The 27634-nt window shown below is 37.6% G+C and overlaps 1 protein-coding gene across 2 annotated transcripts; it reads left to right on the top strand.

Annotated features, from left to right (window-relative positions):
• The first annotated feature begins 341 nt into the window (after nt 1-341).
• Nucleotides 342-27619, top strand: urb2 (URB2 ribosome biogenesis homolog). 2 transcript variants are annotated; one of them, XM_067421497.1, is made up of 10 exons: nt 342-408; nt 2321-2464; nt 2976-3152; nt 6277-9523; nt 9622-9782; nt 10669-10779; nt 14179-14421; nt 18840-18936; nt 26171-26310; nt 26755-27619. In XM_067421497.1, exons 2-10 carry the CDS (start codon nt 2339-2341, stop codon nt 26950-26952), a joined length of 4500 nt encoding a protein of 1499 aa, XP_067277598.1. In that variant the 5' UTR covers nt 342-408; nt 2321-2338; the 3' UTR covers nt 26953-27619. The 2 variants fall into 2 exon arrangements, with proteins under 2 accessions (XP_067277598.1, XP_067277597.1); XM_067421496.1 differs by having other exon boundaries at nt 365-431.
• The last annotated feature ends 15 nt before the right edge of the window (nt 27620-27634 follow it).

Here is a 27634-nt window from a genome sequence, read left to right as displayed (position 1 = left end):
TCCAATCTTGTGAAAACCGTGGAAGGGGGCGAATACTTCTGCTTGTAGCGCACACGGATAGATCTGGACCTTTCCAATATGGCGGACCTGCAGACACGACAGCTAAGGCGGTTTCCACTGATATAGCTCTATGATCTCTGACGAAACCATTCTCAGACATGATAAGTCAAAAAGTTTAATTAACCGGTAGAGCAACAGACAAGTGTTACATATGTTTACATGACATTTACTTATTATTTAGCCCCCTTTGTGAGTTTCTGGCATTTCTTTGAGAATACACCGATGCTAAGACTTAACTTAAGTATCTTGTCTAGCAATGAAACAGTTTAAAGTGTTGATGCTCGTTTTCGATTATTACTGTCTGGTGTTAAAGTGAAGAGGTTAAAGGTCTTTACAACCTCCGCATCGGTAAGCACGTGTGTGATGAGATTGTAAGTATTTTGGAAGGTTATATCATTATATAAAAAGTTGCTTTCTATAATACTTGTTGTATGGATGGTGCAGTAAAGTGTATGTAGAAGAGATGGAAGTAAATGAGTTAAAGATCCGTTAAACAGTGGGGATTCCTGAAAACGAACCGTGGAGTTATTTAACTCCCCATGTAGATTTACATTTGTTGCAAATAAAAAACAAGGGGAGAAGTAGACATGTCTTCGGCATTCTCTGTACAACTTAGAACAAAATATTCCCGATACTTACAAATATTTACAGATGGCTCAAAAGATCCAGAGCGCGAGATAACTGGAGATGCTTTTTTAGTTCCAGAATGGGAAATGAATTGTACAAAACGAACTTCCAATCATTTGGTGGTTTATACTGTTGAAATGATAGCAATACTTTTGTCCTTGCAGTGGGTAGAAGATTATAAACCTGGAAAAGTTTGAATTTGTTCTGATTCACTCTCAGTTTTAAAGAGTCGGGTCTTTTAAATCCAGTCATCAATATATTTTTTATAATATTTTACAAATATATTCAAGACTGGTTCAGAATTATAATTTAATCAGTTTTATTTGGGTTCCATCACAAGTAGGTATAAAGGGAAATAAGAATGTAGATAAGTTAGCAAAACAAGCTTTGCAGAGAAATAGAATTACAAATTCCTCTAGTCTGAGCAATGTTTTAATGTGGAAAAAGGTTATTTCAGAATGGCGAATAAAGTGGGACAACAATAGAAAGGGAAGATTTCTCTATATAATAACATAGTAAGTTAAAAAAAAATAAGACATATTGGTAATACAAGGAAAGACGAGGTTGTATATAATAGAATATTGCTGGGACATTCCAATCTAAATAATACACTCGGGATATTAGGGAAGCATCCAAATGGTCTATGTGAAGAATGCAAAGTAGAAGAAACAGTAACTCATGCAATTCTTGAATGTAAGAGATATGAGGAAGAAAGAAGTATGATATTTGAAATCAAGATGAATGGAATTCAGGATGTACATTTTAAATCTGTATTAAAATGGACAAGTAAAATGAATAGTAAAGTGTTTGTAGAATTTCTTTATATGACAGGTTTAATAAGTAGAATATGCTCTGTTCCACAATCCGGAGCACAAGGTGGCAGTAATTTTTATGATTGGCGGATTGCCAGCCACCAATCATAAAAACCAAAAAGAAGAAGAATCCTGTTTTTTTAAGGTGCTTTTTATTCAATGAAATCTAGAATGACTTTGTCAAGATTCTTTTGCCCTGGGATTCGCTAGGGGCTGCAAGATATCTGCTAGACATCTGCTAGACTGTTACAAAATACATATTTACAAAAGAGGTAAAGAAATCTCTTACGCTTTTGTATGATTTTTATGTGACATGGATTTTAAAGATTTCATGTGTCTAAAATACTAGTATTCAGTATCCCTCTATTCAGATTCGTATGCATCATTTTAAGAGTTAGCCATGTCATCATGATAATACAAGTAGTTCTAAATATACTTAGTATTATTGTTAATCGTATTACACAGCTGTAATTTGCAGTAAGCTCTAATAATGGGATTGAGATGGACTATTTTTCAAACTATAGATTCTTCACCTAAAGAAAAGATGGCTGTTAGTAATTTATCCAAACTATAGATAAATGAGTTGCAATACCTGTGATTACCGTTGGGTTCTATTGTTTATAGGCCACCAATGTGTGCCTTTAATTGGATAACTAAGTGATTACGTTTTAAAATTGTACATTTAGGTAAAAAATTGGTAAAAACATCTATTGGTCAAATGGATTCTCCGTTTATCTCTAGTATCAACCATCTAGCAACATTTAATTGGTGTAAACGTCAACATAATCTAAACAGTTTGATTATGTATGTTTTGTTCCTAGACTCAAAGGAATTTAGACATGGCTGCCATTTTCTCTGGCATTCATCTAAAACTGAAAAACCCTCGCACACTCTGGCCGGACAAACTGAAACTTGCTCGATTTGCTTGGATATCAACACAATGCCTTCTTCCTAACAAAGAGCAGGTAATTTATCCTTTTGAAATACAGACTTGTTCTCAGTAAGCATGTTATTGAGAGTATAAGAGTAAACACTGCCATAATATTTCAGTCATACTTTAGTTAAGGGTCCAATTCTCACTGGTAACTAACTATTAACTACAAATTTTGCCTCAATAAAATCATAATTACTGCTTATTAATAGTTAGTAAGGTAGTTATTAAGGTATTGGGTAGGATTAAGGGATGTAGAATACGGTAATGCAGAATAAGGCTTTAATATGTGCTTTATTAGTACTAATAAACCTATAAACTTTATTAGTACAAGTAATAGCCAATATCCTAGTAATTTTCTAAAAAAGCAACTAGTTAATAGTGAGAATTGAACCATACAATAAACTGTTAAAAAAAATTCTCATACAAATCTCCTTTTATTTGGATAAATCGAACAAATTGATTTTTAGTGTTTTTAAGTGTATGTTGTTTAAACATTTATGTATCTCGTATCTTTAAGCATGTAACATTTTTCCCCATCATAGGTTCTGTTTGACTGGACAAGTCATGCCCTTACAGGTTTTTACAATAAGAAAATGGAGGTGCCCTCAGAGGTGGTGGAGGGTTTATGGACCTACCTAGATGATATTCTTCACAGCAGGAAGCTTCGTAATGTGCTAAGTCAAGGAAAAACGATTAGCCTTCGTCTCACAGTAGCACAGGTATTTACCAACACTTAACTTTTTGAAAGAATTTCACTTATACTGTAGGGTTGTACTATTAGTCCCCTCAATTAAAGGACAACTCCGGTGAGAAATGAACCTAGGGGTAATTAACAGATGGTTACAGAGTAGATCGTTCTCTGGGATGCGTTTTCATGGAACTCGAATGTAAAGAGTTTTATCTTTAAAGGGGGGTGAAATGCTGTTTCATGCATACTGATCTTTTTACACTGTTAAAGACTTGGAATCCCATACTAAACATAGACAAAGTTTCAAAAGTTAAGGTGGACGTTTGATGGGAGTATTTCTTTGACAAAAATACTACTTCCGGTTAGTCATAAGTTTCGGCAAGTTTTTTGAGATCATGCGTCCCCTTTGACGTTAATGGGGGCGGAATTTCCTTTTATGGGCCGTACGGACAATTCTACCGGAAGCGCGTGAGAGAGAGAGAGCGAAAGTTACAGGCTACGCCCATCAAAGCGCTGGCTTGTAGGATGCTGTACAGGTGATGTGCACATAACAATGTCACCAAAAAAGTGCGTTTTTGGTTGCCAGACCAAGACAGTCCTGCACAGATTCCCCAAAAACCCCGCGTTAAGGCAACAGTGGATGTAATTTGCTTTTCCGGATCAGCAACTGAGTTGCGCGAATGTTTATATCTGTTCGCTGCATTTCGGTGCCGACTGTTTCATAAACAAGGCCCAGCTCGACACAGGATTTTCCCGATCGCCTAATGCTGAAGGATGGAGCAGTCCCAACAATAAAGGTCCCAACGTTAGTACCGCAGGCTGTGAGTAAGACTGCTTCAAATGTCTGTGTTTTTGCCTATGCTCATCAAGTAGCCCAAACATGATCACGTATAGTTAATTGATCAATGGAGCATGCGATGTGTAGTGCGTGTACATTTGTTTAGCTGGCCACTATATGTGTAACTTTATGTTTGTGTATTGTAAAAGCACTCCAAACAACAATACACAAAGAGGGGGGAAATATGTTGAACTAAATAAGCACGCTTCTTCATTCAAATGCGCTACTATTCCGTGTCTTTCTATGTAAACACTAACTTAGCCTGCTGTGCAAAACCAATCCGCTTACTGTCTACACAAACCACGCGTAAACACACAAACACACGTGCACAACTGCACTTCCCACATGTACACCTTCAAAGACAAAAATACGACGATATAATTCAAGTATAAATATGTAAATAACACAAGCCGCTAAGCATATTATATAGTTAGTGTATAACTTGTACCACATAGAGACGTCCTGCTCTAGTCGTTTTTGCTGCTGCTCCTGTTCAACTGCAGCCTCTGGGTCTGATTCCGGATCATAGATGTATGGCTGTATCTGATTAAAAGCCATATTTTTATTTTGAATAAAGTTTTTTTCCCGCTGTTAGGGATGACACAGCTTTACGACGCACTCGACTCAACACAATAGCAGCAGCGAGCACACGTCATTATTTAGCTCCGCTCACACGACACGCCCCCACCCGCTCGGCTTTTTTCGGAAAGACTCGGAACAGCGCATCTTTCTTATATAATTATAAAAAAAATAAAGACTTTTCTGAGATATGCAGGATGCAATGCTACTCTATAGGTACTCAAAATTGACATGACACTGACTGAAACTGAGTGTTTCACTCCCCCTTTAAAAACAGATTAGCTTATAACACTAGTCTATGGGGCACAGAGTAGTGAAATTAAATCGCTAGTTAATACCACTAACAAGGCTAAAAATAGCCTCACACTAACACAGTAGCATAATGAGGGTCCCAACATGCAAACCAAAGCATTGAGAACTTTGTAAGAGTACAAACAGTTTAATAAGAAGACAGTTTATAGACATATTGCATTACGCGTTCACGGACAGGCGCATTCTTGGAAAACAGTCTCGACTCATCGAGCGACGAGAGCTCTGCTAAGTGATGAACTGTGACTTGGAATCTTACATGGTCCGTTGTTTCCGGAAGAAAACACTGAACACAACAGAGAAAATAAATAAATAAATAAAAAAATGTCCATGCTATTACATTTCACAAACTTAATTCCTATCGACCAGCTCACTTAGAACAGCCCTCGTAGATCGATTCATCGAGAATGTTTTTCGAGATGGTGCCTGTCCGTGAACGCGTAAGGCACTATGTTTACAACGTATCTTCTTATTAAACTGTTTGTACTCTTACAAAGTTCTCAATGCTTCGGTTTGCATGTAGGGACCCTCGTTATGCTACCGTGTTAGTGTGAGGCTATTTTGAGCCTTGTTAGTGGTATTAACTAGCGATTTAATTTTACCACCCTGTGTCTACCCTGTGCCCCATAGACAAGCGCTATAAGCTAATCTGTTTTTAAAGATAAAACTCTTTACATTCGATTTTCAAGAAAACGCATCCCAGAAAACGATCTACTCTGTAACCATCTGTTAATTACCCCTAGGTTCATTTCTCACCGGAGTTGTCCTTTAATATTAGGTATAGTATGAATGTCATTTTTAATAAAAAATAATCATTTCTACTTGTATTATTCTTATTTGTAAGTTTCTTTCATTTAGTCTTATGTTATGTTATCAAAATTACTTATACATTGTTTTCTTTTTCTTTTTTTTACAAAGATTATACATAAGTGTACTGATGATTATTAAATGCTTTCATTTAAAGCATGCTATTGAGAAAAATATGATGAGAAAAATTTACCTCAACTTATTAACAATGTGCTTGCTATGTTTAAGAGAGATTTAAAAAGAATGTGGTTATATCAAATAACCCAAATATAGTCAAAATGAAGGTCAAGTTGTGAATGCCAAATTTGCCAATGAATAAAGCATAAAGAATTGACAATATTGTATTGTGCAGTAGTGTACTATAATAATGTTTTATTTGCACAAGGAGTTTTTAAACATGTTGTTTTTGTTAAATGTTTGATACATGTTTAAATTATAGATAAAATGTTTGAACATTTGGTTTAATTTTGCAACTGAAACATTTTGATTTTAGTCAAAATAAAATTGATCAAAATGCATTATGACATGAAATTTGTATAAACAGATAAAGAAATACTAAAAAAAACATGCAAAAAGGAACATTGGCACTATTGCATAATTCATGTGTTTTATTTTATCCTAGATGATCAATGACAGGATTCTGGAGTATTCTTCAGGACTCACATCTGTCAGTTTCCACACTGTTCTGAGCTGTTGCCATGGCATCTTGACCTCCCCAGTGCTCTCTGTGGCCTACACCGCCAAGTATGAGTTGTTAGTGGAGCTCTTGACGCGACTCTGTGGCTTGTCCAGCATGCAGCTCAGGCAGCAAAAATATGAGGAGCCTCTCTCCCTCAAAGTATTTGAGGTTCTGCTTCTTGTTCTCAGCACCTACCTTACAGTGCAGAAACAGCAGGCAAACTCCAACCGAGTGTTTTCCCAGGTGACGACACACCTTATTCATCCACTTCTCCTGCTCAGACACTTACTGAACACTAGAGTGTGGACTGAGAAGGATGATGTCAAGATTCGACAGAATCTGAGCAAGGATATCCGGAACAAGGTGGACGCTGTCCTTCAGTCAGCTCTCTTCATCTCTGATCATTTACAGTCCTACAAGGATGAAGTTTTACCATCGGAGGATGAATCTCGGGCCAAAAAGAGCCACACAGGAAAGGGCTTGCAAGGCCCAGTCAACATTATCCTTTCAAAACTTTGTGTCCCAGGAGCTAACGAAGAGGAAGAGGCATTATTTTACGCTGTTAAGTCAAACTCTCTTGCCCTGCTATTTAAATTTGCCCTAGATTCATTTAGCAAAGGGGGAGAGAACAATCAAGTGATCTTCCACCTCATGACTAAGCTCATTATTGCTTTGGGGTTCACAGATGAACTGGATATTGATGAGAAATTTAGTGCATCGAACTGGGGAATTGCTTTACTCGCTCTTGAGAACATCATAAACTCCTGTTTGGCTGGTGATATCTATAATGTGGCAGCAGACAAAATAAAACATGGGGAGGTGCAACTGAATTTCTACAGGAAACTGGCTCGCCTATTATTTAACAATACACAGATGGGCATCCCAGCTTGGTACCGCTGTCTCAAAACTTTGCTTGCACTGAATCACCATATCCTGGAGCCAGATTTAGATGAGCTCCTTTCAGCTGTGTGGGTTGATGCAGACAACATGGAACTGCGTGTTAGGAAAGCCAGAGAAGCACTCGTATCTGCTGTCTTGCAAACTTATGGCAAACTTCGACAGCTGCCTAAACTTATCGAAGAACTGCTTGATGTAGTGTGTCGGCCTGCAGCTGATGAATTGAGACCAGCATTGTTGCCCGAAACGATACAAAAAACCCTGAGTCAGTGTTTGCTAGACAATCCTCCGAGCCAAAATCTTGAGATCTGTTGGGTCATTTTAAATAGGATGCAGTGCTATCTGCTCCCCCACATCCAAGATGAAACATCGGATTTGGCGCTGAAAGTGTTTTCTGTGAGTTCACTCCTTTATGCTGTACTCTTCAATTTTAAGACTCTAGACAACAGCACCCCGGTACCAATTGTGAAGCAAACTCAGAATCTGATGACAGAGATACTGAAGGTTGTAGAAGACCTGTTGAAGCAGAACCTTGTCACCAAAGGTGCCTGGAGGGAAAAGGTCCAAGAGGTGACCCTTCTACTTACTCATACTTGGGTTGAGGTGGATACTCTCTTCCAGATACACTGTGTTAACAAGTACACATCACCGACTGCCTCACAGAGTAGCGCTTTAGTGGACAAAGCCCTGACACTAATGGACGTAGACAGTCCACTTGGCAAATTATTACAGAAACTACTTGTACTCCACAAGCTGAAGATACACTTGCTCAAATCATCTACTGTAACATCAGATACATCAGAGATGCAAAAATTGGCCCAGTTTATTCTAAGCAGGCAAGATCTTTCAATAATGCCTTACCCTGAACAGATGTGGGACTTTCAATTTTGTAGTGTAAACACCAACAATTACAAGGCAGCTCACTGGTTTCTTGTTACCTCCAACCTTTCATTAATTGCCCCTTTTCTCGAACCAAAAGACATGTCTGATTTTGCAGAATGCATGTTGAAGTCTTTGCTTAAGAGCTTGGATGCCTCTGGAAGCAATTTGGAGAACACTGGGATCTCTGTCTCTCTAATATCCAGACAATTACTTGAGAGTTCTGTTCTTTGTGAGCTCCCTGAGATTTTTTCAGCAGTAATGAAGTGCATCATCAAGGCATTTTTTGGACTGGTCGACTCATCACATATGCAGTTAATCAGTCCTTCGTTTTTGATAACTTGTGTGGAAATGGTTGACGTAGAAGATCGAGAAACAGACATGACACCTTCTCTGTATAGGCTGAAAGCCATTGGACAGGAGATGTTAGACTCTGTAAAAATGAAATATTCCATACCTCTATCTAAGACACAGGTGGATCGATTACTGCAGCTACTTAAAATCACAAGTGTCCTGAATGGATACGCAATGTCCCCTGAGGACTATTCAGAACTTTTTCTGAGCTTGTTCACACTGACTTCTTGTGTTCAATGTGATGAAAGCGTCAATCTCTCTGCATCTGTTGGATTGCTTAAAGAGCTTTTCAGTGTCATGGCATCACTTCTGCTGGTTAAAAACTCTCAAACACTCCTGAAAGTTGTTCATGGAAGTAATCTCTTGGAGGCAACAATGACATCACTATTCTCTCGGTGCAGGAAGGGGCTCTTCAAAGGTGTGGATGGCCCGATATGGTTGTCTTTCCTTCAGTCAGTTCAAGACTTCATTCAGTCTCTAATTCAGCTCATAATCGACAGGAAAAGCAGCATGTGCCTCAATCTGGAGAAGTTTACCTCCTTCATGGTTGAAATTAAAATTGCCGCAGGAGTTCTGGCTGTAGACACAGGGGATCTCTGCTTGCTACAGCTCCATCTGGTAACTTTAAGCATGCTTTGCAAAGAAATGATCACAACTCTCGGCAAGAACAAACAGCTTGATCTGACTCTGACTCATTTGTTAGAGAAGGCCGCTTCTGTTATGGAGCCAGCCATTCTAGCTGTGTTGATGGGCAAGGGAAGTGGTCTCCTCAGGCAGTCATTCTCTGTTGAAGTGGTAACGGTCATGATCAGGAGTGAACTCGCAAGAGCGTCAATCTCTGAGGACAACGGACAGGAGAAAATATCCCGAATGACGTTCTACCGGAGTTTTTTCCAGCAGATCTTAAAGGAACTGTTCCCGTCACCTCGTCCTATGGACTTCCTAATTTCATCAGTTAACTATCTCTCTGCTTTTTACACGGTTGTGGAAAAGACCAAAGCAGCAGATCTTGAAGAAGTCCATACTGAGATTTTGCGGAGTGTTCACGCACTGCTGTCAGGTACGATGTCCTAAAACGTTATAAAACATTTGCTTGTCTAGAATAAAATTGATGCCTCAAATTTTTGTTAATGTTTTGTCTCTCAATCATTTCACCAGGAACTTGGATGTCATTATCAGATGTAAAGGAGCTGGAGGGGCCAGTAAAGGAGGTGCTTAATAAGCTGGTATCCAGCTGTTCTCAAGAGCAGTTCCATCTATTACTGCTGATGCTCAGAGAAGGGCTTGTGCCGGCAAAGATTGAAGGAGGACACTTTACAGTAAGATCCTCGTAGTGTCTAAGTGTTTATTGTTGCATTATTATTATTATAGCTGTAATAGGTCATTTATGCAATAAATGTATCACTTATTACTGTTAATTTATTAACAAGGTTAATACATTTATTCAGTTTCATGGTATTGTGTAATTTGTAAAAATGTGGGGGAAAAGTCCCTTGCAAACAACTCATTATCAGTGAATAATTAAAAAAGACACTCTTTATATGTAATTTATTTGGTAATAAAACCCAGACTGGACGACTATCACAAGTAAAGTAATTTGCATTCTTTATATGGTGAAATGTAAGTATTATTAAATTGGAGCTGAAGTTAAATATCACCAAAGAGTGACACACTCTCTTTCTTATAAATACGAAAACCAGTGGAGGACTTCATGTCAGAGGGCAAAAACAGATTAATGAATGTCAAATTACATCAGTAATGAGTTGGGGACATTTTTTGTATTGAATTATTGCAGAGAATAGTTCAGTTTTTGCATTACCAGAGGGTTTTTATGCCATTTGAGAGAGTCTGAGAACACTATAAATGTCATTCACACAAATTACTGAACCTAATAATCGCAGAACTATGTTTAGTTTTCTTTTCTTAAAAAATTAACTGAATGTCTTAATGTGTTTACATTTTAACTACATAGAGTTATGTGATTTAACAATCATCATTTCAGTGAATGACAGCCTTAGGTCTAATATTTAAAAGCTTGTTCTTGATGGATTCTTTGAATATGTCTTTATTCTACAAAGTGAAATGGATGATTGATGTTGACTTAAAAACATTACGATATAATCCATTCCTTTTTCTTCTCAAAGCTTAAGAGTTTCAAAGCCGCTTGTAGTGTGTACTGATGATATGTTGTTTTTTCATTCACAGGAAGTTCTGTCTGCAGTGACTTTTGTAAAGCTGCTCTCCTGTTGTCAGTTTCCAGAGCATTGCTCAAAGGCCTTTTGGCTTATCACTCCACAAATCATATCCACTCTCATTGTAAGTATTTCAATACCTGTTTTTAATTTATTTCCCATTTGATGTTTTTCCCTGAATAAGATTAATCACACATGCTTTCCTGCTGTTTATTTTTAATGTGATTCTCTTTTTAAGATGAAAGTATCATAATATTCAATTTTTCATTCGTAAACATCTGCATAAGTGTTGTATTTTGATTGAAAGTAATAACACTAGTTGGACAAAATTTGGTAAAACTTTATTTTACAGTGTAACCCAATAGTTCCCTCAGTTTGTCCTCCCAACAACCTTAAACATTTACCATAACCATGTTTAGTCATTAAACACAGGAACCTTTGCACATTACACAACAGTATTTGATTGATTTAACCTGTTTAAGTAGTTTAACATGTTGAAGGGATACTCCACCGTGTTTTCATATTAAACCTTTCATATTAAACAGTCACGCCTGAAAAATCCTCCCTCAAATCACCCTCCCTCTCTCTCATGCCTGTCAATAGGGGGGAGGGGGAGATGTGAAGGAGGATGTTTCAGGCGTGACGTTTTATTGTGCCGAGTCGAAGTACTCTCAAAAGTGCTATTCCGCCATACATTATTGTTCTCCTTTTTAATCCGCTTATTAAAGCGCCACGTTTTATTTTGTCACCATACTTGATCGTCCAACTTTTCTTGGTACTCTATTTTAAAAAGGGAAAACGTAGAGGTGTTTGTTCGCTTCTAACTTGATCTCTGTTTGGTACCATAATGAATGAACTGGGCTTAGTGGGATAAACTAAATGCTATTAGATCGTCACCGCACGTCAGACAGATTAAGTACACTCACTCAGACGAGAGAGGTGTGTATCAACTCGTCTTAGTTAAGGGAATAACATAGTTTAATATGAAATAGTGGTGGAGTATCCCTTTAGGCAAAATTCACTTTTATAAGGTGTTTGAACACAGATGTATGTCCACAGTGTGTGCAAACAACCAGACTATTATGGTAAAAATCCACCAACACCAGTTTTTTATAATCCCCATAATTCATAAACATTCAGAGTAGGGGGAAGCCCTGTAATTAAATAGTGACAATCTATTAGCATAGAATTTTAGATTAACATGACAGCATATGCAAATCATTGTGTTGAATCAATTTAACTCCACAACAACTACATACATTTTCCACTAACCATTTAGTATTGTCCAGTTGCATTCTAAAGGTTGTAATGTACACACACAGTGCACACGCATATAGAATGCAAACACAAACTTTTAATTTGGATGCAATTAATCGATTGCCCACATTATTGTAAATTATTATAAAATTAAATGAAAAAAAAAAACTGTCCATGTGTGGTGGCTTTCTTAAAATAAAACACAGGTTGTTATCGAAAACCCTTAGATCCTTCAAAACCCCTTGAAGTGTATGGCCCGGTTTACTAGTAATTTCCTGGACTTATTGCTTGCATAAAATCAGAGATATATAATATAATACATGTGGTAAAGCATCACTTCTATCAAGCCTGGAATGTTGCTTCAAGGGTACCTAGAGAGTTAGTTGGCAGTAAAAAACACCATACAGCTAGATTTGTAAAACATGTCACATACCTCACCCACCAGCCTGACTCTCTTGTCTTGATTTAGCATTAAAATTCATCTGCCTGGAAAAGTCAGGTTTCAAAGTCTTATCTATGTCACTGAGTTGACTCAGAGAAGGACTGTGTTGCCTGTCAGGTTACTTTTATCACTGCACCTTTCTTCTCAGTGTCAGAACTTGACATATCAGAGCTGCCGTTAGCAGAGTTCACCACAGCCAACAAAAGCTTTGTTAACCTTGCTCTACTCTCATCTCCACTGTCTTTAATATACAAAAATAAGAACAAGCTCTGTAATCGTCACTTTTGTCATTAATATTTTAAAGCACTGATCGTTTGCTGAGCAGTTGAAAAATATTCTGTGAGAACTTTTCTGCAGGATTACAGGAGGTCAGGCATGTTTGTTAGAGCTCGGCATTGTATATATTGTACGTTTCATAATACTCTTTAGTAATTTTGGTGAACACATTTCTTTTTTATTTCTTTTTGTATGCATATAACGCATACAGTTAATGAAATAGGATTAATTCAATTGATCAAAATTGTCTGTAAAAACTTTTGTAATTTAACAAAAAACTAAAATATTAAGCAGCACAACTGTTTTCAACATTGATGATAACAAGAAATGTTTCTTGAGCACCAAATCATTAGAATGATTTTTAAATGATCATGTGACTTAAGACTGGAGTAATGACTGCAGACAGTTCGGCTTTTCCATCACAGGAATATATTACATTTGAAAATATATTCAGATAGAATACTGATATTCTAAATTCTAATAATATTTCCATGGGTGTCGGAAGCAACTAAAAAGTGGGTGGGTCAGTAGCGGCTAAGGCAAAATATGATAGGTGGGGAATTTTTTTGATTGGGATTTTTTTATTTATTTTTATTGGGCGGTGGGATCTGGAGGTTCTCCCCCAGAAAAATAAATGATTTAATAGATGTGATTTTCTGCATTATGGTGCGTTTGAGGCCATATCCCTTTCCTATACCAAAAAAGACCTCAAACCAGTCAATACAATAGTCTAATAAAAAGGCTATATTCATTTAACTGCCATAGAAATCAACAGTTTCACAGATAATGATAATGAACAAGTTGCATGTTTTTTATGCCCTATGTCCAGACAGAAAAAGTGCCGTTTACTAAACGATTGATTGGGCCAGACAAAATTACAGAAATCACTGGATTATTTACTGTGGCTATAGAGTAGGGGTAAGACGCGTGGCATCAAGTTTTGACGCAAATCGAGCATAGGTTCGAATCCGCCTTTTGCCACACTCGCTCTACTCCCTTTCCCCATCACATATCAGATCGGAAAGGTATTTATTTTCAATAAAAAAAGAGAAAATATTAGAAAAGGGGCAATAAAGCGTTTAACATGTGTTTAATTATAAGTTTCTTAATAAGTTTCTCGGTTAAGGGGTAGTCAAGGTAAACAGACGTGCTGAATAAAAGACGATAAAAGTGAGTGGGTCCAATATCATTGGACTTAAAAAGTGGGTGGGTCTGGCCCCATCCACACACAATGGTTCCGACGCCCATGAATATTTCACAATATTACTATTGCTTTTTTTGGACCAAATGAATGCAGACTTGTTGAACAAAAGAGACAAAAACATCTTAAACCAAATTGTAATTCAGTATTTCATGTTAGGTTTATTTTAGTTCCTTTACCTCAACTGGTAGTTCATGGCACTAGTAACACCAAGGTTGTGGGTTTGATTCTGAAGAATTCAAACAACTCATGACTTATAACAAGGAATGAGTTGGCAAGTAACCATTTGAGAGACATGATTCTTGAATTTCACAGATTTGTTAACAGATTCCCTGCCTTGTTTTCAGTTTGTAATAAAGGAAGCCAGCAAGCTCCCCTCTCTGACCCGTGCACTGACGTTGCCAACTCTCCAGGCTTTGACCTTTCTGCTCTCTCAGGGTGAAGCACAGATCTCCAATCCACACCACATCATTGTGGTTCTGGGTGCACTGCAATTTGTGCCTCTTGACAGTCATTCCATGGAGGACTACCATGCTGCTTTTGAGGCCGTCCATGAAGTCCTGTTTGCAATTATACACTGCTACCCTCAGGTGAGTATTCTCTGGCTAGAGAGAGAGAGAGAGAGAGAGAGAGAGAGAGAGAGAGAGAGAGAGATGAGCTTAAACCTTATAATACTTAGACATGTTTTTGTTGAACTTTTTGAAGTTGAATTATATCCTAATACATTTTCAATTTAAAGTGTCCCTATAATGCTTTTGTAAAGGTTCCTAATTTTGCTTTCATTATCTCATAATATACATTGCACATCAGTACAGTGTTCAAAGATTCTCAAACGACTCTACAGATGAATCAGACTCTCTAAATCCCACCTTTCCGCGAGCCTACTCTGCTCTTATTGGTCAGATTGTCCAGTCTGTTGTGATTGGTCTACCATGTACAGTGTGTATTTCAGAAATAAATCGCATTACCATAACACGAAGCCAGAGCTTTCCCAATCCAATCTTTTTTTCCCCTCGTTTCAAGAAATATCTGCATCCACAGGAGATTACCGAAACCAACTAAAAACGATGTAGTTTGCATGCCAGGCCAGTGGGTGGCACTGTAATTCTGTCACAGAAATGCACTAAAAACGGAGAAGAAGAATTGTGGTTAGAAGGGGTATAGCAAGGGGGTAATCTAGCGCTCAGAAAGCGTTCCACCCCTAGGGGCTGCCATTGCTAACCAAGCCATCACCTGCTGTTAGCATCCCATTGACTCCCATTCATTTTTGAGTCACTTTGACAGTGAATAACTTTACATCTGAGACGTTTAAAGACTCCATTTGTCCATTATTTATTTCTAAAGAAACACGACAATGCATAAAAGGCTCCGTTACCTTGTATCTTACACTATCGCCCCATAGAAGCTGTTTTTGTAAAAATAGGCTAACTATTGCGTCATAACCAACGCGACTCTGTCGCACAGTTGAGAAATTACTGTATAGACCTGAGGAGACGCTCGCAGGCAATCTTCTACTGTCTATGAGACAGTCGGGGGGACGTGTAGACATAAAGTCTGATAAAGTCAAGGGGGAAGAATGGGGAGAAGCCCGTAGTGAGCCAAAAGCAACGGGAGAAAATATTTAAACAACTTGATTCAGCTTTCACTTTCCACAACTACTAGAAGACCTACAGCTGTCAGACAGGAGGCTCACGTCACATCTACGCCGTCAAGCTCAGTCTGAGCCTGCGCAGTTCGCTCAGCCATCAGGAAGTGAGTGCTCCTATACTGACATCACTTAACGCCGTAGAAGGCAATGGGATCCCTCCATCCATTTCTTTTACTGTCTATGGGGTATAGCAGTGGTCGGAGGTGAGCCAAAATCTCACAATAAAATAACAATAAATACATTTGCTACTTAACAGATGTTTTATTAATGCCTACACCTACCCCAACCCAAAATATACCCTTACAATAATGCAGATACGGTAATTAAATGACGCGATATTGATATGCGCATGCCCAGCGCCCGTAGTTGCGTCCCTTAACACTTTCACCGTGCTGGACGTAGTGTGATGACATCACCGTTTCAGAAAATATACGGATTCGCTGTACACACGAAAGCGGAAGATTGTCGTTTTCAGATTTATCCACTTTGGGACCCGGTTTCAAAAAATATTGGATTCATGCTTCCAAAACGCCAGATCCGTGAGGACGAAACGCTGATACGGTACACAATTTATACGTATACAGCTAAACGCGTCTCCCGTGTGGACGGGGCCTAATATATGGCCTTTAATATATGGTGCACTTTCAGACTTAAAACTTTGCAGGATGTTTTAATTTCTCTTAGAACTAGATTACACACTATATGAAAGGTACTTTTCAAAAATCCATGATAGGGGCTCTTAAAAATCACCTAGAGACTGTGGATGTTGAAATCGTACCAGATGTTATACGTTTTTTAAAGGTGAATATCTGACATGTTTATCTGCACTTGCTTTGGAAAAATATTTTAATAATATGGTTTTCAGTGTTATGTTTCGTGTTTTGTCTGGGGGACAAAACTGAATTCATTTTACAAAAATGAAAATGAATTGTGTGGATCAAGAATTGAATATATCCATTAGTAAACACAAACTGACATGGGTTTTCTTGAGGTGAAAAACATATTACTTGATACTTTCCCCCCCTGAAAACAAAGTAAAATTCTGCAATTTGCTCTTATGTTCTGTAAAAATGGATGTCATGGTAAATAGGTAAAATTCAGATGAATTGGTAAATTAGTTTGGTAAGGCTCATAGCTTTATGCAAATAGGTGTGTTACAGGCTAATGCTGCTTGATGTTTGGCGCGAACATTACAGTGCCCTGGAGAGGCGTTTAATTTGCACTTAATAGAAGTGAAAATTAGAATGTAGTTTGGAAAGTTGTAACAGATCCTGAGGGGGAAGGAGCCCACGGTGAGTCTGGAACGAGAGGAATGCTGAGATTGTGCAAGACTTCAAGGTGTACAGGATTCTTTGCCAGTGAAAGTGGGAAACTTGGTACAATCTCAACACGACCTTGTATTTGATAGGCTTTATAAAGTGAAATGAAAGCAAACATTGGAGTAGTCCATGACCATGAATTAACCATAATAATGACTGAAAAATGACATTTGCACTAATACAATATGCAATTGATCTCGCACACTTTCCACTAAATAACAATAATACAAATATTTTTTAAATAAAAAACATTTCAGTCATTTGGCCAAGTTTGAATAGTATACATATACACTGATGAGACAAAAATGATGCTTAATATGCTGTTGGTCCTTAGTGTGCTGCCAAAACAGCGTTTACCCACCAATGTATGGACTCCACAAGACTCCTGAATGTGTCCTGTGTTATCTGGCAACGAGACATTTTCAGCAGATCCTTGCAGAGTCCTGTAGTTTGCAAAGTGGTCCTGCTGTGGCTCAAACTTGTTGGTCCAGCCCATCCAACAGCTGCTCAATTAGATTGGAGTCCAGGGCAACACCTTGAACTCTTCATCATGTTCCTCTAACCATTCCTGATCAATGTGTGCATTGTGGCAGGGTGCATGATCCTGCTGAAAAATGCCACTTTCACCAGGGAGCACCATTGTTGTGAAAGGTACCTGGCCAGCAACAATGTTTAGATATGTGGCACATGTCAAATTTACATCCACACAAGTCTCTGAACCCATTATTTCCCAGTAGAACCTTACCCAGAGCATCACACTCCCTCCCCCGGTTTGTGGTTTGTGCCTCTTCGGACCGCTGTTGGTAATTTTTTCACTGCTGCTGACAGGGAGCATCTTACAAGTCTTGCCCTTTGAGAGATACACTGACCCATTCTCCTTGCCATAACAATCTGGCCCTTGTCAAAGTTGCTCAGATCTTTATTCCTGCCCATTTCTCCTTCATCCAACATATTGATTATGAGAACTGATTATTTGTTTGCCATCTAATCTACCCAGACCTTAGCTGTAGCCCCCTATACCCTCATTCACTATTACCTACATTATTCCACTAATATAGTCCACTTGAAGGAGTGAATGAATACGAGGCACTGGGCTCACTGGAAGGGTTGCCGCTTTTGTATAGTTTGTGCTTGCTCTGTTTAATAATAATTTAGAACTTAATTTAAACTGGCAGCTCTCAAGTTGCAAGATATTTATTAAAGACTTAACCTTAATTAAACAATTGAATAATCAATTAAAAAGGAATTTATACCTGTATATTACTACGCTGTACCCACACTGGACCAGCGGTTTCGTAGACATCTTCACGGAATTTCCGTGAAAGAGATGGACACGGGAATTCATTCGGCACAAACCTCCCAGTGCATTATGGGTATTATCTAGTTGTTGAGTGTACATTAGTTGCAACACTTTTCAATAAGGTTTAATTGGTTAACATTAGTTCATGTATAAACTAACATGAACTAACCGTGAGCAGTACATTTGTTACTGTATTTATCTTTGTTAATGTAAGTGAAAAAAAAAGTTAGTTCATAATGCATTAATTAATGTTAGCAAGATTTTAATAAAGTATTAGTAAATGTTGAAATGAACATTAACAAAGATTAATAAACACTTTATGCAGTTCATGCTTCATATGTACTTCAACTGACTCTAGTCATAATGTTTTGACTATATATACTATTCAGTGTACACACACACACATACACACACACACACACACAGTATCTTGCCAGTCATCATAAAGATGATGCTTACATTGTTGCCTAGCATTCAACAAAAATGTGCCTTTTATTAAAATATTAAATTAATTCAGGGTTTTTAAATCATTCCATAGTGTTCTTTTTACCAGCCGTCTCTGTATGCGTCTAAAAATGTTTTGCTTGCCTATGAAGTTTAGTGGCACAGAATATTATTGTTTTTTGTCTTCAACAGTGCAATTAATCTAGACCACAGTATTCATACGATAAACATAAAGGCCAATGGGTTTTATACCAAGCACAGCTGTGCACCAATTCTGAGAGCTTTAAATGTTTGCAGGTGATGCTGAAGGCTTCGCCCGCCTTCCTGAATTGCTTTTATCGCTTGGTTTCATCAGTCATGCATGAAGGCAGACAGCGGGGTGACTCTGACAGAGGTAAGCACACCTATTATACCGACATTCAGGAGTGTTCTAAAAGCCATTTCAAATGCTTTAATTTAAATATCATACATGGTTCAAAAGTTTGGGGTTAGTAAGGTTTTTATGTTTTTGATTTTAGTTAGGTTAATTTAAAAGTAAATGTATAAAGCCACATTTATTTACAGTAAAATGGTAATATTGTTAACTTTGTTCCAATTTATGATTAACTTTTTTTCTGTTTGAATATATTTTAAAATGTAATTAATTCTTGTGATGGCAAAGCTGAATATTCAGCATCATTACTCCGGTGTCACATGATCCGCTGATTTGCTGTTCAAGACACATTTCTTATCTTTATCAATGTTGAAAAAAAATTGTGCTGCTGATTTTATATTTTTGTGGAAATCATGATTATATGAAAGAGAAATCTTGTGTAACATTGTTAAAGGTAGGGTAGGTAAGAATTGGTTAAAAAACTTTTCAAAATTTGTTTAAACTTTCTTTATATATTAATACATAATTAAAATGTAAGTACTCTGAAAAAGAAAGTATAAAAATTGAGTGTCTGTAGACCTCTCACGACTGTTTTAAAGACAGCTCATTATTTCCATTCACTCCACCTTCTCCCTTCTGGGCTCTTTCCAAAGCCACGCCCCCAAAATACATGAACGCGCCTCACCGACCACTCAGCTGGAAGACGCATTATTTACCTGAGACGGGAGTGCATGTAGTGACATCACGTCAGAATCACATTTCTTTATCAGTATGAATATAAACAAATAAGATGTCTTTTAGTACTCATTATCAAGCAAGAATACCTATACTGGTAAAGTTTAAAATATATTTTTGTTTGATTCGGAAACGAGCTAGTTATATTTATAAGGAAAAACTAAAAACAGGTAGCATTGATACTTTACCAATAACATCAGTTATACTGTGATGAAGATGAATTTCGTGTAAGATTCATAACATATACTGTGTTTTGCATGTAAGAGTTTCCATGATGAAAGCATTGTTGATTTAGTAGTGGCTAATGCTAATTTCGTTCTAAAAAAAATCCTGGTTGCGGTGTACTAGCTTTTACACATGCATTTTATCTAAAGTTAAATTTTGCATAATTCAACACGACAGCGATCAACTTGAGCTAAGCATATTGAGTATTTATCATGTAATGATACTAATGGCTAAGTGTATAACATAACATTATATAACTTTATGCTAAGTAATGTTATGTTAGCTATATTAGGCAGCTACATGTGCTAGTGATACATGCTTCATGAAAACATAAACCAAAAAAAAATTATAATCAAAATTAAAGATTACCTGTCCAGCAGAAATACAACCAGCAAGGAGTCGCTTTTCAGCCCCTTGAGGTCCCTCAGTTCTCGCTATCTTTGCAAAGCCACGCCGATATTTACTCGCATTTGATTTCTTTGTTTATCCAAAGACATTTTGTGCATTGCCTTTTCTTGTACTTTCTTCCTTTTTGCATTGTTTGCCTTAGCTGAAAACCCGGTTTCATTAAAAAATCTAGTCCACCTGTGAAACGAATGCTTTTGCTCTTCCTTGGTTTCATGCCACGGGCATGTGGGCAGATCCTGTAGCAAAAGCGGTGGTCGCCATGGTAGCGAGAGAGAGTGACAGTTGCCCAAGCCAATCACTTGTTTCGTCCCAAACGAAAATAATGACAGTGTTTATTGCAGATTAAAAAGTCTAGACTGATTTGATTTTTATACTTTCTTTTTCAGAGTACTTAGATTTTAATTATGTATTGACATATAAAAAAAGTTTAAACAAATTTGAACAAGTGTTTTAGATCATTCTTACCTACCCTACCTTTTAATGTCGACTTAATGTCACTTTTGATTAATTTCATAGATTTTTGCTAAATAAAAGTATTATGTTCGTTAAACATATGTGTGTATGTGTATATCCAGTGGGGGGTATTTAGTCAGCCACCAATTGTGCAAGTTCTCCCACTTAAAAACATGAGAGGCCTGTCATTTCATTATAGGTACTCTTCAACTATGAGAGACAGAATGAGAACAAATTCCAGAAAATCACATTGTCTGATTTTTAAAGAATTTATTTGCAAATTATGGTGGAAAGTAAGTATTTGGTCACCTACAAAAAAAGCAAGATTTCTGGCTCTCACAGACCTGTAACAACTTCTTTAAGAGGCTCCTCTGTCCTCCACTTATTGATGGCACCTGTTTAAACTTATCAGTAAAAAAAGACACCTGTCCACAACCTAAAACAGTCAAGACTCCAAACTCCACTATGGCCAAGACCAAAGAGCTGCCAAAGGACACTAGAAACAAAATTGTAGACCTGCACCAGGCTTGGAAGACGGAATCTGCAAAAGGTAAGCAGCTTAGTGTGAATAAATCAACTGTGGGAGCAATTATTAGAAAATGGAAGACATACAAGACCACTGATAATCTCCCACGATCTGGTGCTCCACGCAGATCTCACCCCATGGGATCAACATGATCACAAGAACCACACGGGGGGAATTAGTGAATGACCTGCAGAGAGCTGGGACCAAAGTAACAAAGGCTACCATCAGTAATTCACTACTCCACCAGGGACTCAAAGGCTGCAGTGCCAGATGTGTCTGCCTGCTTAAACCAGTACATGTCCAGGCCCGTCTGAAGTTTGTTAGAGAGCATTTGGAAGGTCCAAAAGGATTGGGAGAAAGTCATATGGTCAGATGAAACCAAAATAGAACTTTTTGGCAAAAAACTCAACTTGTCATGTTTGGAGGAGAAAGAATGCAGAGTTGCAACATACTTACTGTGAAGAATGGGGTGGAAAGATCATGCTTTGGTGCTGTTTTTCTGCAAAGGGACCAAGACGACAGATCTGTGTAAAGAAAAGAATGAATGGGGCCATGTATTGTGCGGTTTTATCAGTAAGGGCATTGAAGATGAAACGTGGCTGGGTCTTTCAGCATGACAATGATCCCAAACACACTGCCCAGGCAACAAAGGAGTGGCTTCGTAAGAAGCATTTTAAGATCCTGGAGTCTCCAGATCTCAACCCCATAGAAAATCTTTGGAGGGAGTTGAAAATCCGTGTTGCCCAGCGACAGCCCCAAAACATCACTGCTCTAAAGGAGCTCTGCATGGAGGAATGAGCCAAACTACCAGCAACCGTGTGTAAAAACCTTGTGGAGACTTACAGAAAAGACTTAAGGTTCTTTGCCTCTACATATATTAGCGTGTTAACGAATGCAGTTTAATTTTTTAGTATTACAATATATAATCACGCTCTTGTTCAAAGAAAATGCTTCTAACCATTCAAGCTCAATATGACACAAAAGAGAAAATCTTTAAATCTCTTGTCTGTGTGACTCTCAGGACAAAAACGTACATTATGCCCAAATGCCAGTTTTGTCATGTCTCCTTGCAAGCACAACTAAATATCTACGTTTACATGGACAACAATACTACAATATTAATCTGATTAATACTCTGAATAAGAGGCTAGCGTGTAAACAGCGATTTCCAATGACCTTAATCCGATTAAAGTCATAATCAAACTAAACGCAAATCGGGTTAAGACGTGGAGTATGCCTATTTAGTCGCATTATCATGTACACACCTTAATCTAACTATTGTATTAACGTTGTGTCTGAGATTGTGACAGGACACATTATACCAGGCAATTGCAGAGGGGAGGGCTTTGGGGGTTCGACCCCCTACCCTTTTTAAAAATTAATCAAAAGTTCCCCTCTCAACAATCATTAATAATAGTGTGGCCAATAAAACAGAATGTGAATTATAATGAATAAGAATTGAATTATGTATCAATGTTTACAAAACAGTAGCAAATGTAGAAATGTAGAAAGTCCCGTTTATCTCTGTCAGTCTGAAATGTTGCCATAACGTTTTGCTTGACTGTTCATTCAATATTTTCGTCCTCTATATATTTTTTCTTTTTGTTGTAATTATTATACTCATTGTAAAAGTAAAATACAATTCGTTTGTATCTTATCGCAAACCAGATGGGTCATTCAGTGAACACCTGTGGCTCGACGGCAGAAAAAACAATCCAAACAATCATGATTTTAAAACTTTTTCATCATTAATCAATGCTATTATTCTAAATAAAGGCTGTCAAGAAGGAGGAAAGAGGGGCAGTGTCTTTTCAAAAAAATGGAGAGACAATACATATTACAAAAATAAATTAACGTAACTATATAAAACAATATACTTTTTGATGTAAAGTAACACGACACTCGCAGGTGAAGTTACGGCGGGTTTTCCTGAGCCCATTAAATTTTAACAGACTTGCCAAAGTCACGCTATGATTGGACGTTGGAAAGCGTAGCATGGCATGGGGACGTAATGACGTGCCATTAATCGAGCTATGTTCTATAACATTTAAATTATTAACGTTTTATTAAGTTTAATTATTAAATTAAATTATTTTATTAAATTATTATTATTATTATTATTATTATTATTATTTATTAAAGGGGGGGGGGGTGAAACACTCAGTTTCAGTCAATCTCATGTTAATCTTGAGTACCTATAGAGTAGTATTGCATCCTTCATATCGCCGAAAAGTCTTTAGTTTTATTATATTTATAAAAGAAATATGGGCTGCACCGAGTCTTTCCAGAAAAAAACGAGCGCCTGGAGGCGTATCGAGTGGGCGGAGCTAAAGAATGACGAGCGGTGACGTCCTCAAGCATGGAGAAACTCATAGCTATCGAGCTCAGCTAATAAATATATGATCCAGAATCAATCGGAGGCTGAAATAAATTGAACAGGAGAAGCAGCAACAGCAGGACGTCCGTCTCTGTGGTATGTACTGTATTTAGTGTCCTGTCAACATTTGTGTGTGTTTACTCTGAGTTTATGAGGACATGATTCGGTTTATGGACTATTGTATGTGACTAAACCTTAGCAGTAGCAAGCAAAACGATTTTGCACGTCAGACTAGTGTAACGTTCTACATAGAACAACAATGGAGTCCGTTAGTGCATTTGAATGATAAAGCACGCGATCGTGCCGTTTACTGATGTTTACTCACGTGACGATAGCCAATAGCATAGACATTTGAAGCAGTTTTACTCACTGGCTGCTTCCAAAGCAGGACCGAACCTTTATCGCTGGGACCGCTCTGTCAAAAACACACTTCTTTGGTATGATTTGGTAAAGTCCTGACAGCAGTGAACGGTGGAGATCCACTTTTGCGATGCGACTGAAGCGATGTTGTGAAGCTTCCCATCATTTCTGCGTTCAGATCGGTTCAAATGCAGCGCTGCCTTCCCGGAATGCTGTGCTGAAGCGTTGAAGTCGCTTGACGTCACCCATAGGAATAAAGTGGAGCGCGGCGCCTGGATCGACTGAATCTGCACCTGAGAGAGTTTATGGGCGTGCATTTCCTCTCGCTCTAGTCACACGCGCGCGCAACTATCCCTTAAATGAGTCTTCTCCCTACCGGGAGAAGAGCCCGTACGGCCCATACAAGGACCTTCCGCTCTATTAATGTCAAGCCGAGCCATACTCGAAAAAAACTCTCCGAAACTTGTGAGAAACCGGAAGGAGTATTTTTAACACAGAAATACTCCATCAAACGTCCAACATTAGTTTTTGAAACTTTGTCTATGTTTAAGATGGGAATCCAAGTCTTTAACAGTGTAAAAAGCTCAGTATGCATGAAACAGCATTTCACCCCCCCCCCCCCCCCCCCTTAAATTATTAAATAAACATTTCATTACTATTAAGAGTAGTGAGAAAATTTGAATCAGATCTAAAAAATTTGTGGACTGACCTAAAAATGTAGTGGGCGGGGCTAAGTTCGGCTGGCATTATTTCCCCTCATTAAGGTCATTAACAGCCAGAAGAAACTTGACATTTACGACCTATAATCTTCTGTTTATCACTATCAAGCAAATAAATGTAACATCAGTGAATTGCAAGGCCCTTTTGTCAATATGTCTGCACGTATTGTTGGCTGTAGCTAACTGACAAAGAAGGTGGAAATCACCTGATGCTGGCAAGACCTTACATTTGAATACATACTTGATAAAAAAGTCCTGTTCTCAACCATAGTCATTAATTGAATATCAACGGAGCCATATGTCTGCTGATACTTTTCCATCCACAAGTTGCTGTGAATTCATTTATTTTGCTGAAAAAGATGTTATTTGAGGTATGATTCACCTAATGAGACAAGCACCTCGTTGAGCTGTGTTCAGAGACAGATGCTTGCAGACTGTGACACTGTGGATTGAATTTCAAAGTGAAGTGAAAGAAAAAGAAAAAAATCCATGAAGAGAAGGTTGAATTTGATCTCGAGGCTCGGCGCAATTTAAACACCGAAGGCGTATCCCTTTTGACTTGAGAACTCTTTTTATGATTTTTTTTTGGGGTGGTGGTGGCATCAGGGCACTTCTTCTTTCTTCATTTCTCAGACTTTTATACTTGACATCAAAGCTCAGACAGAATTAAAATGTATTCAGATGTCAGGCAATTTCAATCTTATTGATCATCTTATGGTAACTTTCTCAAAGCATTATGTGATGTCATGATCACTCACTCCGATCTGTCCGGCTTCACAGATAATGTGGCTTTGAAAAGATTTAACCAGGATTTGTTATTATAATTTTATCATGATTGGTGGTTAATGCATTCTGTTCGCTTTTAAAGAAAGAGAACAGATTGTGTAATTGAATAGAATGTTGAATATATTTGCATATATTTAAAGACACTGGACAAAGGTACACTACTGTTTAAATGTTTGGGATCATAATTTTTTTAAGAAATTCACATTTATTTAGCAAAATGTATTAAATTGATGAAAAGTGAAAGACTTTTACATTGTTACAAATGTAAGTAAATATATTGTAAAGAAATGCAGAATGATTTCTGATGGATCATGTGACACTGGAGTAATGATGCTGAAAATTTAGCTTTGTCATCACAAGAATAATTTACATTTTAAAATACACTGCCACGGCCAAAAATAAAGCTGCTGTCTGGATTAAAATCGGCAAGTGCTCAAGAGTCAATGATTGGACGCAAGTTTTTTTTTGGCCAGGCAGTGTATATTAAAACACAAAAGAGTTATTGTAAATTGTAATACTTTTTCACAATATTACCGTTTTATTGCAGGGCTTGGTTTTGGAGAGGGGGTGCATCTTAAGAATCAAGAGTTATGATCTTAATGCACCAACGGCATTAAGCATAATTAATCACGTTAACATTTTTACTTCTTGTGATCTCTCTTTCAGCCTCTGAAAAAGACAGAGAAAGTCTTCTGAATTGTGCTAGGCTGGTGGAGAGGATGTACACTCATATTGCCAATGCTGCTGAAGATTTTACAGTCCTGTCCTCATTCATGGTTGCACAATATGTCAGTGAACTGCAGAGGGTGAGACACTAGTCATTATCACTCAATTAATTATTTTTACCTACCACATGGCCATGCCAAGTTCTTGTTTCCTGAAACTGTCTTTTCTGCTCTCTTGAGTAGCCTGCCTGAAGTAAAAAAAATTGCTCAAATGTTTGAGAGGAATCTTCTCAGTGTTATAAATCTTAAACCACGCAATTCTAGCTTGAGAGTTGATGGACTGGGACTTATCTGATGTCCTTCTCTCGTCTATGGTAACAGATCAGAGGTTGTGTTAATCTTAAACTGTAGGAGGAACGCTTTGTCTAGTGTGACTTGAGAGCCAATTGTTTTTGTCAACTTGAAGTGTGATATGCGTTTGACCTGCTAAACTGGCCTGAGACTCATGTTACTGCACTGAACAATCACATTAGCTCACGTCGTCTTTGTATACTCTCACTATAAGTATCTGTCTTTTTTTCCTAGGTGACGCTTCAGCCAGAAATCAAGGCACATCTAACAGAAGGCATATACTGTATCCTGGACCATTGTGTTGAACAAGACATTAAGTTTTTGAACACCACCCTTCAAATGGGTGTCAAGGAAGTGTTTAATGAATTGTACAATAATTATACACTCTATCACAAATCTCAAAGGCAAGGGGAAGAAAAGTACACAGTCTGAAAATTGCATCCTCTGCCTATTTAATGTTTTTTTTAATGTTTTTTTTTTTTATGTAGATATCTAGAAATGTTTATAAATGTAATTATTTATTCACCTTCATGTTGTTCCAAACCTTTCTAAATGACTTGAATGGAACAAAATATCTGAGATTTTTTTTTGTCTTTACAATGGAAGTCAGTGGTCTGATTTTGATCGTTTGATTGCTAATGTTCTTCAGAATAACCTTCTTGTGTGTGTTCTGCAGAAGAAAGAAATTCATATAGGTTTGAAGCAACATACAGGTTAATAAATGACAGAATTGTATTTTTTGGGGGTGAACTATCCCTTTAAATGAGTCTGAAATCTTTGTCACCACCATGTATTTTATACTTACTATACAGTAATTATTTTTTATTTTTTTGTAAAGTACTAGTGTTCTCAAGCAAACCCTATTTTGTATGCTTGAAGTAAAACGCTTGAAAAAAGAGTTTGAATCTGAATTGACAACCTGAAATCCTGAAACTAATGTCCAACTCATCAGCCAAAGTTAGTGAAATTCTGTCTCAGGACTGTGCTTCTGAGCAAACTAATTAACCTGAGGTTGCTCCAGGTGGATTGTATAAAATTAGTGTACTTTATAAGTGTGTCTTGTATGACAAATAACCTATTAAAAATGAACCCCAATAGACCTATATTGTAAAAT

The sequence above is a fragment of the Pseudorasbora parva genome, chromosome 17, assembly GCF_024679245.1.
Source record: "Pseudorasbora parva isolate DD20220531a chromosome 17, ASM2467924v1, whole genome shotgun sequence".
Classification (NCBI taxonomy): domain Eukaryota; kingdom Metazoa; phylum Chordata; class Actinopteri; order Cypriniformes; family Gobionidae; genus Pseudorasbora; species Pseudorasbora parva.
The sequence above is the reverse complement of the archived record's forward strand: the minus strand, read 5'-3'. Positions and strand labels throughout refer to the sequence as shown.

What these genes read in the sequence shown, in the direction of transcription:
- urb2 (XM_067421497.1), top strand. Translation starts at nt 2,339, where the DNA reads ATGGCTGCCATTTTCTCTGGCATTCATCTAAAACTGAAAAACCCTCGC. An exon ending in TTCTTCCTAACAAAGAGCAG is followed by an intron (nt 2,465 to 2,975) that starts GTAATTTATCCT and finishes TCCCCATCATAG; the next exon opens with GTTCTGTTTGACTGGACAAG. An exon ending in ATGTCAGTGAACTGCAGAGG is followed by an intron (nt 26,311 to 26,754) that starts GTGAGACACTAG and finishes TTTTTTTCCTAG; the next exon opens with GTGACGCTTCAGCCAGAAAT.